This window comes from Lycorma delicatula, chromosome 5 (genome assembly GCF_047948215.1).
Source record: "Lycorma delicatula isolate Av1 chromosome 5, ASM4794821v1, whole genome shotgun sequence".
In the NCBI taxonomy this organism is placed as follows: Eukaryota; Metazoa; Arthropoda; class Insecta; order Hemiptera; family Fulgoridae; genus Lycorma; species Lycorma delicatula.
The window spans coordinates 120,519,175-120,535,170 of NC_134459.1; the positions used below are offsets into that span (position 1 = coordinate 120,519,175).

Consider the following 15,996-nt stretch of genomic DNA (forward strand, 5'->3'; position numbering starts at 1 on the left):
CTTTCCTACGTATATACTGTTTTTGCATAATAGTTCTGCACCTGTAGTTCACATTGCTTTACAAACATTAAAGGATGTATAAAAAAATGCTAATTGTTCTGTCTTAAATAAATTTTCAAGTTCACATAACAAATTGAACCAAGGAGCTGAAAACAGTTAGTACTCAAATGTTCATTATTCATAATAGTTAAGTTATGTGGTTTTGTCATAGTAGAGAAAATACAAAGTTTCTACCTATTTATTATTCAGACCAAGAAAATGTAATAGAATGATGGAGGACATTTGAAAAAGTGGGTAGAAGGACTTCAGAAAGTGGAAAAGCTGATCCATTACATACTTAAAATTGAATTAACTATCTTTAATCGTTTGGTAGAAGGTAGTTAGAAAAATATAGTAAATAATTGAATAAATAATATACTAAATGACTACTAACAAATGTGTATTAGTGTTAATGGTATATTTTAACTGCTACAGTTGATCTTTCTTAATTATGTACTTAAATGGAACTAATGGTGAAGTCTTTAAATTTTTTATAAAAGTAATTAGTATTTATTGATGCAAAAAATTTTTTATTTAAAAAAAACTATTTTGAGTTTATAGGTGAGTCAGTTTTTTATTTAATTGCCAATAAAAAATCATTAATTATTTAGTTCATGTCTTAGGGTAAATTAAATAAAAGGGATTTATTACTTTTTATTTACAAAAAGGACCTTGAGCCTTTTGTGCCATTAAAAATACATTTTCAGATGATCACATATAATTTCAGTATATGATCTGCATTGTAAATTCAAAAAGTATGTTTTGTAAAATATTTTATGATAAATTTTGTGTTTTCTTATATTTAAAGGTTTGTTTTGAATAATATGAAAGCACTGATTTTTTATTTGACTTATTTTGAGTATAAAATATTTATTCAGTTAGTAGTTTATTAACATTTGAAAGAGTAATATTAATTACTCATTATTAATCAAATTTAGTTGACCTTTAACATATACTTTAAGACTGCATTTGCTCTAGTTTGAATAAACCCTAACAGAAATTGTGGTACACTTCTGAAGTGATATGTGTATATATATATATATATATATATATTCTTAATTTCACTTTTTCTGTAAAATCTTTTATTTTCTGTACATCAAATTAGTGAGTGCTATTGTAACTGTTTTCGTCCATAGGATCATTACTGGAACCCATCAGGTTAGTTTAGTGGTGAATGCATCTTTGCAAATCAGCTGATTTTGAAGTCAAAGAGTTCCAATGTTCACCTTTATATAGATTTGAATACTGGTATCGTGGATACCGGTGTTCTTTGATGGTTGGGTTTCAATTAACAACATCTCAGAAATGGTCAACCTGAGACTACAAGACTACATGTCACTTATACTTTGAGACTAAATTGGGAAAAAAAGGATTATTACTGGATGCTTAGACCATCTTAGCAAATACAATGGCTGCTAATATTTTTTTCAGTTTTTGTTGATGCAGTTATGCACTTTAATCATTTTAAAAACATAATTTATTATTATAAAATATGTAAATAAATCAGTTTTTAGGCCAGAAGGCTAGAGTTATTCTTTGACCAACAGTGTTATAGTGAATTTTATGTTTGTCTTTAATGCAAGATACATAAAAAATATGTTATTTTATTTACTTATTTTTTTTATAGAGTACAGCAAGCTTATTGCATACAGATGCAAGGTAGAGAAAAAGAAGCTCAAGCAATATATACTGCTACATTAAAAAGAAAACCTGAAGATATAGGATTAGTAGCCATTGCAAGCAATAATAGTGTGGCAATTAATAAAGATCAAAATATATTTGATTCTAAGAAAAAAATGAAGAATGCTACTAGTGATGGACTTCAACATAAATTAACATCAAGACAACGCAAGGATGTAGCCTTTAATCAGTGTCTCTTTGCCATGTATAATAACCAGGTATTAATTTTTTACTACATGTTCCTATTTATTATTATTATTATTATTATTATTATATACACACATACACAGACACACACAGAGATTGAGAGGGGGGAGGGTGACATACAAACTCGCACACAAGGGTGTTTCTAAAATGTTGGGCTGGCTTTACTTATTCGGTTTCTACTTGTAAAACTAAACAAAAAATATCCTTAGGAAAAATCGCAAGTTCTCCTTCATTCTCCCCTTGTCTGCCATTTTGTTATTTTTATATAAAAATTTATATCTCAAGTTTGGGTATCGCATTAATATTTAGTAAGCATCTTTGTAATGATACAAGTTTTATCAAAATGTATGTTATTTACCTTTTATGTATGTTATTAAGCCTTTTATTTTGAACAAAATTACATTTTATTTTTTAAAATCTGTTAACAAATAGCAGAGTTATGACAGAAAATTGATGTAATTTTGTGTCTGTTTTCATGTCCTCCACTTTACATTTAATTTGATTAAATATTAATTGTTTTTATTTATTGTTAATTTTAGTATTGTAAATTAGTATCAAATTAATTAATAATTTTCTCTCAATAAAATGTAATATTACATGTTAATAAAACAATTGATATTAATTTTATATTTTTGAATAATTTTACACAGTAACTATTACTGCTGATGTAAAAATGAAGCTTCTTTCAACAGGATGGTGTTCAAAACTATCACAACCAGCATATCTGGAGCGACGAGAAAACTCATGGTACTTTCCAAAGTAGCAATCAACAAAGATTTTCCTTGATTATATGGGCAGGTGAGTAGGGAGGGTAAGGGAGGAAGGTCATCTGACCTTTGGCACAAAACTGATAAATTGACAAGCTGAGTTTGTGGGCGCATTGTCATGATTGAAAGAATCATGTGTTCTCTCGCCACAATTCTGGTCTCTTTTTGCAGATTTTTTCATGTAAATGTTATAAAATGACTTGGTAGTATGCACAGTTCACCTTAAAGCAAGAATTCAAAATGCTTACTTCCATTGAAATTGAAAAAGAGAGCATCAATTTCACATTGGATCAACTGACATGCTTTCTTGGGGTGTGGAGATCCTTTGCCAGTCCATTGTGATGACTGAACTTTTGTCTCAATGTCATAGCTGTAATTCCAGTTTTCATCTCCTGCTATGATCCTTTACATGAATGCTTCATCGTCATTAGGTTGTTCAAGAATTTTCGACAAACATCCACTCTATGTTCTTTCTGCTGTTTGGTCATTAAACAAGGAGCAGACTTTGCTGCAACTCTATGCTTGATCAATTTTTCAGTCAAAATGTCCATGGCATGAACCAATTGAGATGCTAAACCTCTTCTGCAAGTTTTCTGTCAGTCAGTTGGCAATTTATGTGTACCAAATCGTTGATTTTCTGGATATGGGTGTCATCAGTTGAAGTCGAAGGTATTCCTGATTGAAGGTCATCTTCAGTTGACTGTCAATCTCGTTTAAATCATGAAAACAATTTGTAACATTGCATATGACCCAGAGCATCATCTCTGTAACCGTGTTTCAAAAATTGAAAAGTTTCTGTGAATGTTTTCCCCAGCTTCATGCAAAATTTTATATTGCATTGTTGCTCCTGAAAATCACACATTACAAAAATCACTACTAACACTTAAGACTTTGCACATTACTATCACACTTTGCACTTAAATAACAATAAAACTAAATGAGATATCAACAATCCAAGAAAATGTGGTTACAGAGGAGGTTATGTGGAACAAGTGCTGCCAACCACACATCACTAAATATCTTCGTTGGCTTATAATTAAAAATGTTCAGATATTTATATAATGTTTAGATATACCTCATATAAGTAATGTTATATGATGTTCAAAACCTAATTAATTTATAATGCTTGTAAGAGATTTATTGGTTAAGCAGAGCAACAATAAAAAATGTTGATAGCTGTAACCTAAATACAAAAGATAAATAAAATTAAATCACAAACTTAGGCTCAGGAAAATGAATGAAGGGAATTTATTACTATGTAAATAAGATATTATGCTTGTGTTTTCCCTGCATTTTTTCTTCTTTCTTCCTTGTAATAAAATAAAACTTCTGAACCTTGCCTTATTACTTCTCTGAAATAATTTTAACTGGAGTTTATTGTTTCTGTTGTGCATGCAGTCATGTGTGGACATGTGTTGTGAAGAAGAACAATTTCTAATCTCAGTATTCCCTGTTGTGTTTTGAATGGTACAATACAGTTAGAAAGTGTTTCACAAGAGACTTATGATATGATGGATGTTCCATGATCCATAAAATCAGTCAAAAGCACATCCTTTTTGTTCTATAATATATAGTTGTCATGATTTTTATTCAAGGCTGGGCTTTTTTGAATTTTTTCAGTTTAAGTGTACTGAAACGACACCACTACATGGTCTTGATTCATTTCAGCACTGACGTACAAAATCCAAGTTTTGTCACCAGTGACAATTTGAGAAAAAAATATGCCTCCCTCATGGCTAAAGCAGTTGAGAAAAGCATGTTCAAATATCATTCTGTGATCTTTGTGAGCATTTGTCAACATTTGCAGCACCCATCGTGCACCCAGTTTACGATAGCCTAGAGTGTCAGTCTCTAATTTCAACAATGTTGCCTTTGAAATTTCTGGAAATTCTTGAGAAAGATTGCTAATTGTAATTGCAATTTTCTCATATTTTTGCATTCACACATTAGTCCAGGCACTAAGCCTGCCATTTCTCTGTTCATCTTGAACATTTGAATGGCCTTTCTTAAACTCATGACATCTTTGACTCTTTTTTACTTCATTCATTGTGGTTGGCTCACATGTTTCAAACAGTTGACAGTGAATTTTAGCTGTATTATGTCCTCTTGCATTTAAAGCTTTATGTAATGCTTTAGTATGCCCCTTCTCCATGTAGCTAATGCATTCACTTTATTAATGAAAAGTGAGTTTTTTTCCTGATAATTTCAGGAAGTCACCATAACTTATTGTTGAATAGAACTCTGCTTCCCAAATTCTCTTATAGAGCTATGTTATGGCCTGAGTCCCACTTCTAATTTTTGATTAGGTAAATGCAAAAGCATGATCCTTTCTTACTTGAATTAAATATAACTAAAAGAAGGATGGTAAGTAATTAATATTTAGACTGGGAGATTATTATTTATTTATTAATACTCATGACTAGCAGGCTTTACCTCTCATCACAGTTGCCAGATATGATATGAATTTTGTAGCATTGAAAATATCCAGTTTTGTAGCATGTTTGTCAGTCCAAAATTCAAATCCAGAACCTTCCATGATGAAATGCAAAGGCACTATACCACTGTTATTTAGGTTGTAAAGTTACACAAACTGGGTGAGGTTGTAATGGAATCTGGTACAAAATTCCATTTGAACCAATCTGAATACCATTCAGATTGGTACAATTTGGTTCAAATGCTTTCTTGCAGAGAAGAAGACTACGTATTAAAAATGAAAAAGTGAAAAAAATTGTGTAAAGCCTTGTGTTATTTTATAAACTTATTGCTACTACATGATGCAGGATACCATTATAGGTTTTCTGTTTCAGTCTCTAATGTTATTAATGAAAATGATATTGCAGAAAATTTATATACTTTATTACTCTTTAAATTACATCAAAAGTTCATTCTTATGGTTTCTACAACTCTTGCTTTGTCAAAAAAAAGAGTATGTATATAACTATATATATATATATTTATTTTTTTCTGTTCACAGTAAGCCTTCGTTTGCCCTACTTATTCACATTATTCATTTATGGTTTATTTTTCTGGGTGAATTTTCTGTTTTCAATTTCAAATAGTTTTCAATTACAAATTATTTTTGGGACATAGCTGTTTAGAGCACTCTTTTTCAAGCAGGTAATTCTCAAACAACTTTATATTTAACCTATGCTTAAAGTGATAATTTAGAACTACAAAATTCTGTTCAGTGTGCATCATCTAAAACCTGAAAATCAAACACTTTTTTCATATGCTAATATACAAAACTATTACGTTTTTATCAGTGTCCATTTGCTAATGTTAAAAATGCTCATTGCCCAGCCAATGCTTTTATTTTTCAATTCTCTACCGTGATCTTGCTTGTTTTAAATTTTGTAGTAATTTTGATTTAATTAAACCTTATTTAAGAAATCTTATCAATATTATGTATCTATAAAATTGTGTGACTGTAACATCGAACCTCCTAGTCTTTTTTCGTGGTAATGAAAATCAACCAAATAGTGATGAATATACTAATAAAATTATTTTACTACTTGCATGTAATATTTTGTTCTAATGTAGCACCATAGTTACATTTAGATTTTTATTTGATCTCATGAAAAAATTTGTAATTATCTGTCACTGTTAATATTTCAGGTTGAACATTGCAATCACCTATGTGAAAAATTAGTTAAGCAGCATCCTGAAATAGCATCATCAATAGCTTTAGTCCAGGCTACTTGTCTTGCTCGTGATAATAAACCTACAGGAGCTACTGTTATACTGAATTCATTTGCAAAATCTCATCCTTCCACTGCTCTTGAAATGAAACTTGCATCTGTTCATTTATTATTATCTGAAGTAAGTATCATTTTATGGTAGATCATTGTATTTTTAATATTGTATTTGTGTATTTATCATTTATATATGTATATCATTAGGTTTTTTTAATAAATGTAAATCTTTTTTCTATATGATTTGTATTCTAATATACAGTGAGTCAAAAGTACAGAAACCCATCAACTCTAAAACCATTCCAGATAAAATACTGTAATTTTCAGGATAAGATATCTGTAAACTATTTTACCTTTTGATGAGAAATAGAATTTCAACCTCTTCTTAGGGAGTGGCCCAGAAGTTGAAACTCAAATATTTTAAATAGTAACACCCTTTGTGGGATAAATCATTTTAAAGGTCTCTTTAAGACAAGAAAGATAGTATAAATAAAAATTTGTTGCAATGTCTGTATCCAGAATGACAGCAGGATAAAATTTAGATTTTGAAAATTACTAAATTTAGTAAGTTCAATTAATAAAATTAAATAAAAACTTAATCTAATTTAATTAAAATTTCTTTTAAAAATTAAATTTTGAAAAATTAAAAAAAAAAATTTTTTTAACTCAAAAATTATTTTTGTTCCATTTTAATGAATAAGTAAATAAAAACTGCATGCTGACCAACTGATCATTGATGATATTTTACTATTGTTACAAAAGTGAACCTTACTTCATTGTGTAATATTCCATTTAGAGTTTCATTAATATTTTGTTAGTTTATGAGAATTTATTGTGATCAGTTGGCTAATTAATTTTGCCTACCTTTATCATATTTGTTTGCCACTTTTGTTATTTATGTCTTTTTTGTAATTGTTTTTTACTGAATTAATTTTTCCTGTGCTACCTGCTAACATTGCTATCAACATGTCACGTAGTGAACAGGAGATGTTCACATTTTTTATGATGAGGGGCTTTGGTGGTAGAGTTAGGTTGTGTAATGGAGTTCGTGAATTGTTCGGTGCAACATTTAATAATTGTACAAAAAAGGTACAAATGTCAAAAGGTACAGTGTCAAAAACCATTGAATGATTTAAAGAAAAAGGGAGCATTAATAATGGGGAAAATCAGGGAGGCCTAAATCTGCAACAAATTGTTAGAGATTATGCAAGAGTTTATTGAGAATCCTCATTCCTCAGCTTGAACAGCAGCACATTAGCCAAAGTTCAGTGATTTGAACATTAAAAAGTGAAAATTTCAAACCCTTCAAAATTCATATGGTGCAAGAACTTAATGAAAATGACTACGATCAAAGACTTGAGTTCTGCAAAATTATGATGAACAGTATTTGTGCACATTGTAATTTATTGTTTTTAGTGATGAGGCTGTATTTTTTTAAATGGCAAATGGTATTTTTTTTCAAAAATGTAATCATTTTTGAGAATCAATTTCATGAGATTCCGCATCTTCAGTTGGTATTGCAGTCAACAATTACATTATATATATAATTTATTTTTAAAATTTTGTTATTTCAGATTGTTCTCTGTTTTAAAATTTTTGAATAGTATTATTAACGCATAATACATGAATGTGCATAGTATTATGAATGCGTATTACGAAGATGTGTTTAGTATTATAAGCACACATTATAATTATATATATAGTTAACCAAAGATTATTTTAAAATTATTTTTCTTTTATAGCTATTTGTAGGTAATAGATTCAATTACATAACGTTAGTATTAAAGAACAAACAAAAAATTGATCATCTAATACATATTAAGAGCCTTAACTTCTATGAAATTTTATTTACCATGTTTTGAGATTATGTTTTACTGGAAATAACTTGATGGATATATTTTATTCTTATAGACCATACATTTTCTAAATAAATAAGTTTCATTTTTTACAGGGTTTATTAAATGAAGCTGTAAATATTCTGTCTACATTAAATGATGAAGATAAGTTCAAGCCTGGTATTGTCAGCGCCCTAGTTACCTTATATCTTGCCCAAAACAATAGAGATACTGCTTCTCAGGTGTTACAGCAAGCTGTAGAATGGTACCGTAAAAATAAGGTAAGTTCTATCTGCAGTGATTCTTGAAATATTATTTTTTGTTATATTCTGTTTTATCCAGTTTCCTTCATTACAATGATGTGTCTAGCAAGTCTGGTTGTTATGCTGATTGTTTTCTACTTTGATTAAAGTCTGTTTTCACTTTCAATTTTTTTTTAGACTGTTGTCTGTTACTTATTGGATTTAAATTAACTGTATCCATTTTAAAAATATTTTTTAAAAAAGTAATTTTTTTAATTTACAATAATGTTTTGAAACCACATTATTCAATTGACCTTTTTTTTTCTTAATAATTTTATACTTTTTTTTAAAAAGTGGGGCAAATTCAGTCATGTGAGCTGGCAACTTTCCTCCACACTAGAAAACATGTAGAAACAAATGAGAAATTTACAGTGGAGCAATGTTGACGTAAAACATTCTTTCAGCCATCATATTTAATTGTATTATTTGCTGGAAATTGGTAAAAAAAAACTTATTTTTTAAAAAAAAATTGCCGTATTCAAATTTATACAAACTTTTATTGAGAAACCTTTTTTTAACTTACAAAAAAGTAAATTAATAATAGAAAGTTGGTTAGACACTAGAAACAGAAAATGAGTAATTTTACTTTTATAGTACTGAAAATTTAGATGGTAAAAAATTCTTTAATCTAAAATTTACAAATTCAGTTCTTTAAATGTAAATGAACAAAATGTGTCATTAAATTATAAAGAAAAATCAGTATGATAATACAAAATTTAAAAGATAAGTTCTTAACCTGAAATCTGAAAGTCTAAATTTAGTTCTTAAAAACTGTAAGATTAAATTAAAAACAACTGAAGTTACTGTTGCTTGTAGAAAATGTAAAAAAAAATAACTGAAAGAATCTTTTTAATTAAATGTTTATTGTATTCAAATCAGGAACACTAAAATACTCAAGTCTGTTAATTTTCTTGGGGGATTTATAAATGGAAATTTATTAAAGGATTCTGTAACTCCTGGAAAAAGCTTGCCCTCGTTCATGATAAATATGAATGCTCTCACTTGTTTGATTATTGGTTGGAACTTTTCTCTTGAATTCATATTATTTTCAAGAATATCACTATTATCGTCTTCTACATTGTATAAACATTTCTCTCTAGAACCTTCCAGCCTTCATCTTCTGATGATGATTAAGTAATTACTGGATCATCAGGAGAGCCCTCATCACTAGAGACTGACATTTGGTTTTTGCTTTGATGCTGGTACTGGTAGTTTTTTATGGCCTGATGACTTGTCAAAAAAAGGTGTTTCTGTAACTTTTGAATGGTTAACATCTGCTGTTGAATTTTTCAACACTTACTATATTTAGAGAAAATGTATTTTTTTCTTTTCTGAAGAACATCTTCATTGCTGGTACTGGTGCCATTTGTATAAGAATTTCTAGTTGATTCAAGAAGATCTGCAAATGAAGCACAATGCTTCTTAGTGAACTTATTTTCATGAAATGCTCAGCAGGAATGGGCAATGACAAACGGGATACATCCATATTTTTTAACACCACTTTCTAAGTTCTTTTTTAAATGGATTTCAACATATTGTTAACTGAATAAGTTTTGTTTCAAGAACCTTCTACATTAATCCAGGAAACTGGTGGTTTCCCACCATCAGTATTTATAAAAATATGGCTAATAATTATTATAATAGATTTTGTAAATGCTGGATTTTTTTTTCATTCGAGTTAATGCTGCCCCATGTAGGTTATAATTACAATTATGATATATTAGTTTACTGAAATGTCAAATACATGTTATGAAAATAATAAATTTTATTGTTTTTCTACTTTTTTGTAGGTCAGTAGTGGGGATTTGAGTGCTTTATGGCGTCAAGCTGCCGATTTTCATCTTAGAGGAGGTGAACCAGCTGTTGCTGCTCGTAGTTTATCAGAACTATTAAAACTTAATCCAGATGATAAAAAGACATTAGCCCAACTGATAATTGCTTATGCCCAGGTAAATTTCAATTATTGTATATTTACTTTTATATATAATTTATATATTTAATTAATGTCTGTATGTATCTGCTAATGAAAATTTTAAAGTATATTCATGCATTTAATTTCATTATGTATGAACATTGAACTAGCTTTAAAAGATTCCTTAAGTATGTTTATTTTATAAAATTGATTCATTAAAAGATGTTAATTTATTTTCTTCAAAGTAGTTTTCTTTGGCTACTAGAACTTTTGACAACATTCATGAAATTCTGGAAACATTCCTGGAACTTATTCTTGGCAACTTTTTTTTTAGCTGGCTCGTAATATTAGTGATATCATTAGTATCCTTGTATTCCTTTCTTTCCAGTGTTGGTTTCAAATGATGAAAAAATCCCAGTTGGTATTATTTTAAGAAATATGGTAGATTTTTCAGAGACATCATCACTTTGTTCTGTGTAGGCTACAAATAAATGAAATATACAGCAAACAGTTCATTAATTTCAAATATCAAAGATTTTAGAGTTTTTCCTCCCTGCTTTTGCTGTTGCCCTTAATATTACTACTTAAGTAATGATTCTGCAACTTTTGTTAAATTAAAATTTTAATGTTATAATTTCTCATTTTCCTTCTTTTTCTCAAGTTTCATTACATTTGTTGTACTTTGTACTGATTTTTCTCTTCTGGTAATAACCCAAGCCATTTAGAACTCCCTCTAATCCAATTAAGGCTTCTGGCAAAAGAACAGCTCATCAGTGAATCAATTTTATTTTTTCTCCTTGGATTGTTATTCATTGTCAAATTTTTTCATTTAGTTCTTATATTCTATATAAAAAGCTTATATTCTTTAGTTCTTATTTAATATTCTTATATTCTGTAATTCTATATAAAATTGAAAAGCCACAGAGACAGACTTCATTCTTGTTTTGCTCCTTTTTGATTCAGATGCATTTTTGACACAAAATCCTTCATTTTAGTGTAGGAGGATTCTATTAGTGGAAGAAAAGAATTAATTGAAGAAAATTCTAATAGTTGTAGAATTTTAAACATTTTTTTCTATTCCAGATTATCAAAAGTCTTTTCTAGATCTACAACGTAAAGCCACCACATGGCAATGTGGTGGCTGTAGTTCTTACTCAACAGTGCTGTAGTTCTTACATTTATCTGATCCTCCTTTCAGATAATTTAATTATGTAAAGCTTCTTAAAATTTTTTAATTGATTTTGGATTCTTTATTTTGGTGATAGTTTTCTAGAAATGTTTTAGAGTTTATTTTTCTTTCAGTTTGATCCATCTAAAGCAAAGGCATTAAGCAAACAGTTAGCAACATCGGCCGATTTAAGTCCTGTTACTGATGTTGACACATTAGAGGCTGCTAATTGGATGATGGGGACAAAAGTTATTAAAAAAGCTGTATCAAAAGTGGAACCGTCACCAGGGTTAGTATTTAGTTATTGTTTATTTAAATGACTCCTTATGGTTACTTGTTTATATACTTTAATTGTATAGATTATATAGATAAACTGTTTTATGACTCCATATTATTCTGTTGTGCATCAAAGCATTTTTCCTTGTGATAGTAGCTAATTGGTAAAAGGTAATAAAGGAAGGTAAATAGATATAATAATTATGCTATTTTGTGAACAGATTTCTTGTGGCTATATATTTACTTCTGTTTTATATTTAATATTTAGATATAATTTTTTTTCCATTTTGCTTTGTATAATTATTGTTTTCTGTCTTTCATTGCTCAGCTTTTTTTAAGTTATTACATTATGAATTTTTATTTACAGGACACCTGCAAATGAATTATTACAAAAGAAAAAGAAAAGAAGGAAGCGTTCTGGAAAACTGCCCAAGAATTATGATCCAAACTGTGATCCTGATCCAGAAAGGTGGCTTCCTAGACATGAGAGATCTCAGTTCAGGAAAAAGAAAGATCGTCGTAATAAAGATGTTGGCAAGGGAACTCAAGGAGCTACAACAAATGCTTCTGACCAATAGTAAGTAATTTAATGATTATTGTATGTGTTACAGTTGTTAAAAAACTACCATAGAAGTATAAAAATCTTGGTTGATCTTAACTACATACTGAAGAAGTTTCTCTGTTCATTTTTAGATGCTCCATTTTGTGTATAAGGTGTAGGAGGTCTGGCAAGAGTAATTGCTCTGTCCATGAACTTAAAAAAAAAAAATTGTTAAGTTTTAGAAAGAAAGGTTTTCCTAATTTTTATAATTGCATCAATATATTTTGTCTTTGTTAGCTTATCTGAAGTCATTTCATAATGTTTTTGGAAAGTTAAAAAGATACTTTGTAGAGAAAAAGAAAATTGATAATTTTAATTTTTTTTTATAAAACAATTGACACCAAGTTTCCTGGTGGCCTGACCTTGCTCTTCTTCAGTAATACTAATAAGATTAATGATAATAATTTCAATTATCAATTGTCTTTTAACAATGTCACAAGGGCGGTCCAGAAAATAACTTATGTTTCTGCCTAGTGTGGAGATGGGTGGGGATAATAGAGTCGCCATCTTGGTGTCAAAACATTTCTACACTGAGTACTCATCAAGCTGTCATAGTGTGTGGACTGATTTTTCTACTTTGTTCGTTGTGAATTATTGAAATGTACGCTTCAATAGAAAATCCTGCGAGTTGTAAGGTGTGTTCAGTGATTAGGATTTTACTGGTAAAAAACCTCAAACCAATTTAAATTCATCGGCAACTTTGTGAGGTGTATGGAGATGGAAGAATGAGTGAAGGTGAGTGAGGCAGTGCTGTATTCAGTTTAAAATTGGCTGCACCAATGTTCATGATGAGGACTGCAGTGGTCGGCCTAGCCCTGTGAAAATCAACGATAAATTCGTAAAAATTGCCACATTACAATTATGGAACTCTTGTTGCTTCATTTCCCCCAAATTTCATGAAGTTTACTGCATGAAATTGTAACGGGGAAGCTTGGTTATCACAAGTTTAGTGCAAGATGGGTGTTAAAAATCTAAGGTGACAGATTTCTACACAGTAGGAATTGAAAAGCTTATGCATCATTATAAGTGCCTCAATTTAAATGGGGACTATGCAGAAAAATAGTTTTAAGATTTTCCCTTTCAAATTTATATAATAAAATTTCTTTTTTTTGTTTGGTTGGTTTTTTATTTCAAAATGTAAGTTACTTCTAGACAGCCCTTGTACATACATGAATGTCAATTTTCTGTATGAACATCATTATGCACTGAAAAAATGTATGTTAGGGTATGTTACAGAAAGAATTACTCCGACCTTTTTTGTTCTAAATATTAACTTTTAAAAAGGCAAATGGTGATATCTGTTATTGGAGTAGCATATTACTGATTAGAATTCTGTTGTACATTTTAATATTTTTTGAAAGTTATAAGTTCTAGAAATTATATGGAAGTATCATTTTAAATGAGCTTGCTCTTAAACTAAGGAATTAACATGTTTGTTAACATTTGTTGAGAAATTGCAACAACACATCATTCAGCTTTGCTCTTCAATTCGGGAATGGTGTAAGGATGACTTTTGTAAGCAGCATCTTTAAGGTATCCCCACAAGAAAAAGTAAGGAGGGGATAAATCAGGAGATTGAGGGGGCCACAACCCCTTTGAAATCACTTGTCCATGAAAACACATAGTGTCCATGAAAACATAGTGTTGTTGGCTGTATGAGGCGTAGCATTGTCCTGCTGAAACCAAATATACTCTAGCAGATCTGCAGATATAATGTTTACAAAGTGTTGCACCATCTGTATGTATCGCTGATTGTTCACTGTGCTATGAAAGAATGTCAAGAAGATTTGCCTATGTGAAATTACTCACCAAACACCTATTTTTTGTCTGTGCAGAGAAGATTCATGCAGCTGATGTGGATTTTCCATACACCAAATGCATGAATTATGTACATTGACGTATCCATCAAGGTGGAACCATGCCTCATCAAACTAAAACCAGTCATTGAGTTCTTCCCAGTCAGATGACATGAACCACTTGATTTACAGTTTCTGCGGGTAACAACTTGTGAACAACACGAACTCTGTATGGATGCATCTTTAAACACTTGCACTATGGTGTGTGGGCACTACCATTGAAGAGACCAGACTGCAGGGGGCTAACAGAATATGCAGCGTGCATGTAAATCAACTTTTCTGGTGTTCGCACTTTTGTTTGGCCATTTGCACTTGCATCTGCTGCATTCCCTCTCTTGTGCAACTTGTACATCTGCTTGATGGAGGACTTGTTTAGTGCATCCACACCATACTTTGCTATGAAAGTATTCTGGGTCTAGACATAACTGACATATCTAATGTATTGGGAGGCAATGAATATTCTCTGCTGTATTGTGTAACCCATTTTTCCTCAACTAAACCTGCAAAAAAGGAAGGAAACATCCTTCCATAAAGTTGCATCATTTTTTGAACATCTGTATTTTGCTACAAAGTAAGCAGTTAAGTTGTGAAACTTAAGTTTTCACACTGTACTTTCATGATGTTGTTATTAAATTGCATCATGCAAAGTATGTTTTGATTTGTAACTAAATGTAACACTTAATTTTTAATGACGAAAAAGTAGAGATTAAAAGAAGCATAGAATTAAATTTAATTTGGTTAATCTGTGTACTGTATGAATCTATTCATTTTTCTGGAGTTCTAAATAAATGCAATTTATTATATTATCTATCATAACACAATCTAAACATGAAATTAGCATCAGTTTTTTTGTTCAATTAGTCGTGGTATATAAGTATGTAAAGAATATAAAGAAGTTAAATCCATTTGTACCCTAGCTGCTTTACATGTCACAGCCATAAGAAACACTTGAAAAATAGTGTAAAGCAACAAATTATGGTACAACTTTATGAGGGAAACTATACATTACACAGATAATCTCTACTTAGTAGAACTAAATTTCCCATAAGGAACATAATATTAACATGTGATTACTCAAGATAATTTGCATTTGATCTTGTGGGATCTAATGGCATTTTACTATGTTTGCATCCTGTTTTTTTGTGTGTGATTATATTATTTAGAATTCTCTATTCTTTTATCTTTTAGTGACATTACAAAAATGCCAAGCCAGCAAAAATCACCTCCAAATCAGCAAAACAGCCCTGCCCCCGAAGGGCCTCGTCAGCATCAAAGAAAAGTTCAACATAAAAAGAAAAAGAAAGGTGGTAAATGGTGATAGTTTTAATATATTTATCTATTTTTGAATAAAACCAGTATTTTTAAGACAGAATCTTGTTGTTTTTTTTTTATCAGTTTTTGCTGTTAAAAGATATTAAATAAAGGTAATGTTTAAAAGATTTATTTTTCAACCATATTGTGTACTTTAGTTTTGTAAGACCTAGCTTTTATAATACTATTGTTATTAGTAATAGTATGGACAATAAATAGTATTATAATAATATTGAAATTACTGCAATTATAAAAAAATATTGTGGCTCATGTTTATATTCAATTGTACGATTATGAAATTATTCGTGTAAGTTTCCTAAATATTGTAATGGAGTAGGATTATGTTTGAT

The 15,996-nt window shown here is 29.8% G+C and overlaps 1 protein-coding gene across 2 annotated transcripts in view; it reads left to right on the plus strand.

The window, feature by feature from the left end:
• Positions 1 to 15,774, plus strand: part of Srp72 (signal recognition particle 72) — a 36,086-nt gene extending 20,312 nt beyond the window's left edge. For both annotated transcript variants that reach the window (XM_075366973.1, XM_075366972.1), the window contains exons 6-12: positions 1,667 to 1,937; positions 6,309 to 6,512; positions 8,337 to 8,501; positions 10,313 to 10,471; positions 11,737 to 11,891; positions 12,246 to 12,455; positions 15,524 to 15,774. In XM_075366973.1, the coding sequence (XP_075223088.1) occupies positions 1,667 to 1,937; positions 6,309 to 6,512; positions 8,337 to 8,501; positions 10,313 to 10,471; positions 11,737 to 11,891; positions 12,246 to 12,455; positions 15,524 to 15,653 (1,294 nt within the window). In that variant the 3' untranslated portion in view covers positions 15,654 to 15,774. The remainder of the gene's footprint in view (positions 1 to 1,666; positions 1,938 to 6,308; positions 6,513 to 8,336; positions 8,502 to 10,312; positions 10,472 to 11,736; positions 11,892 to 12,245; positions 12,456 to 15,523) is intronic.
• The last annotated feature ends 222 nt before the right edge of the window (positions 15,775 to 15,996 follow it).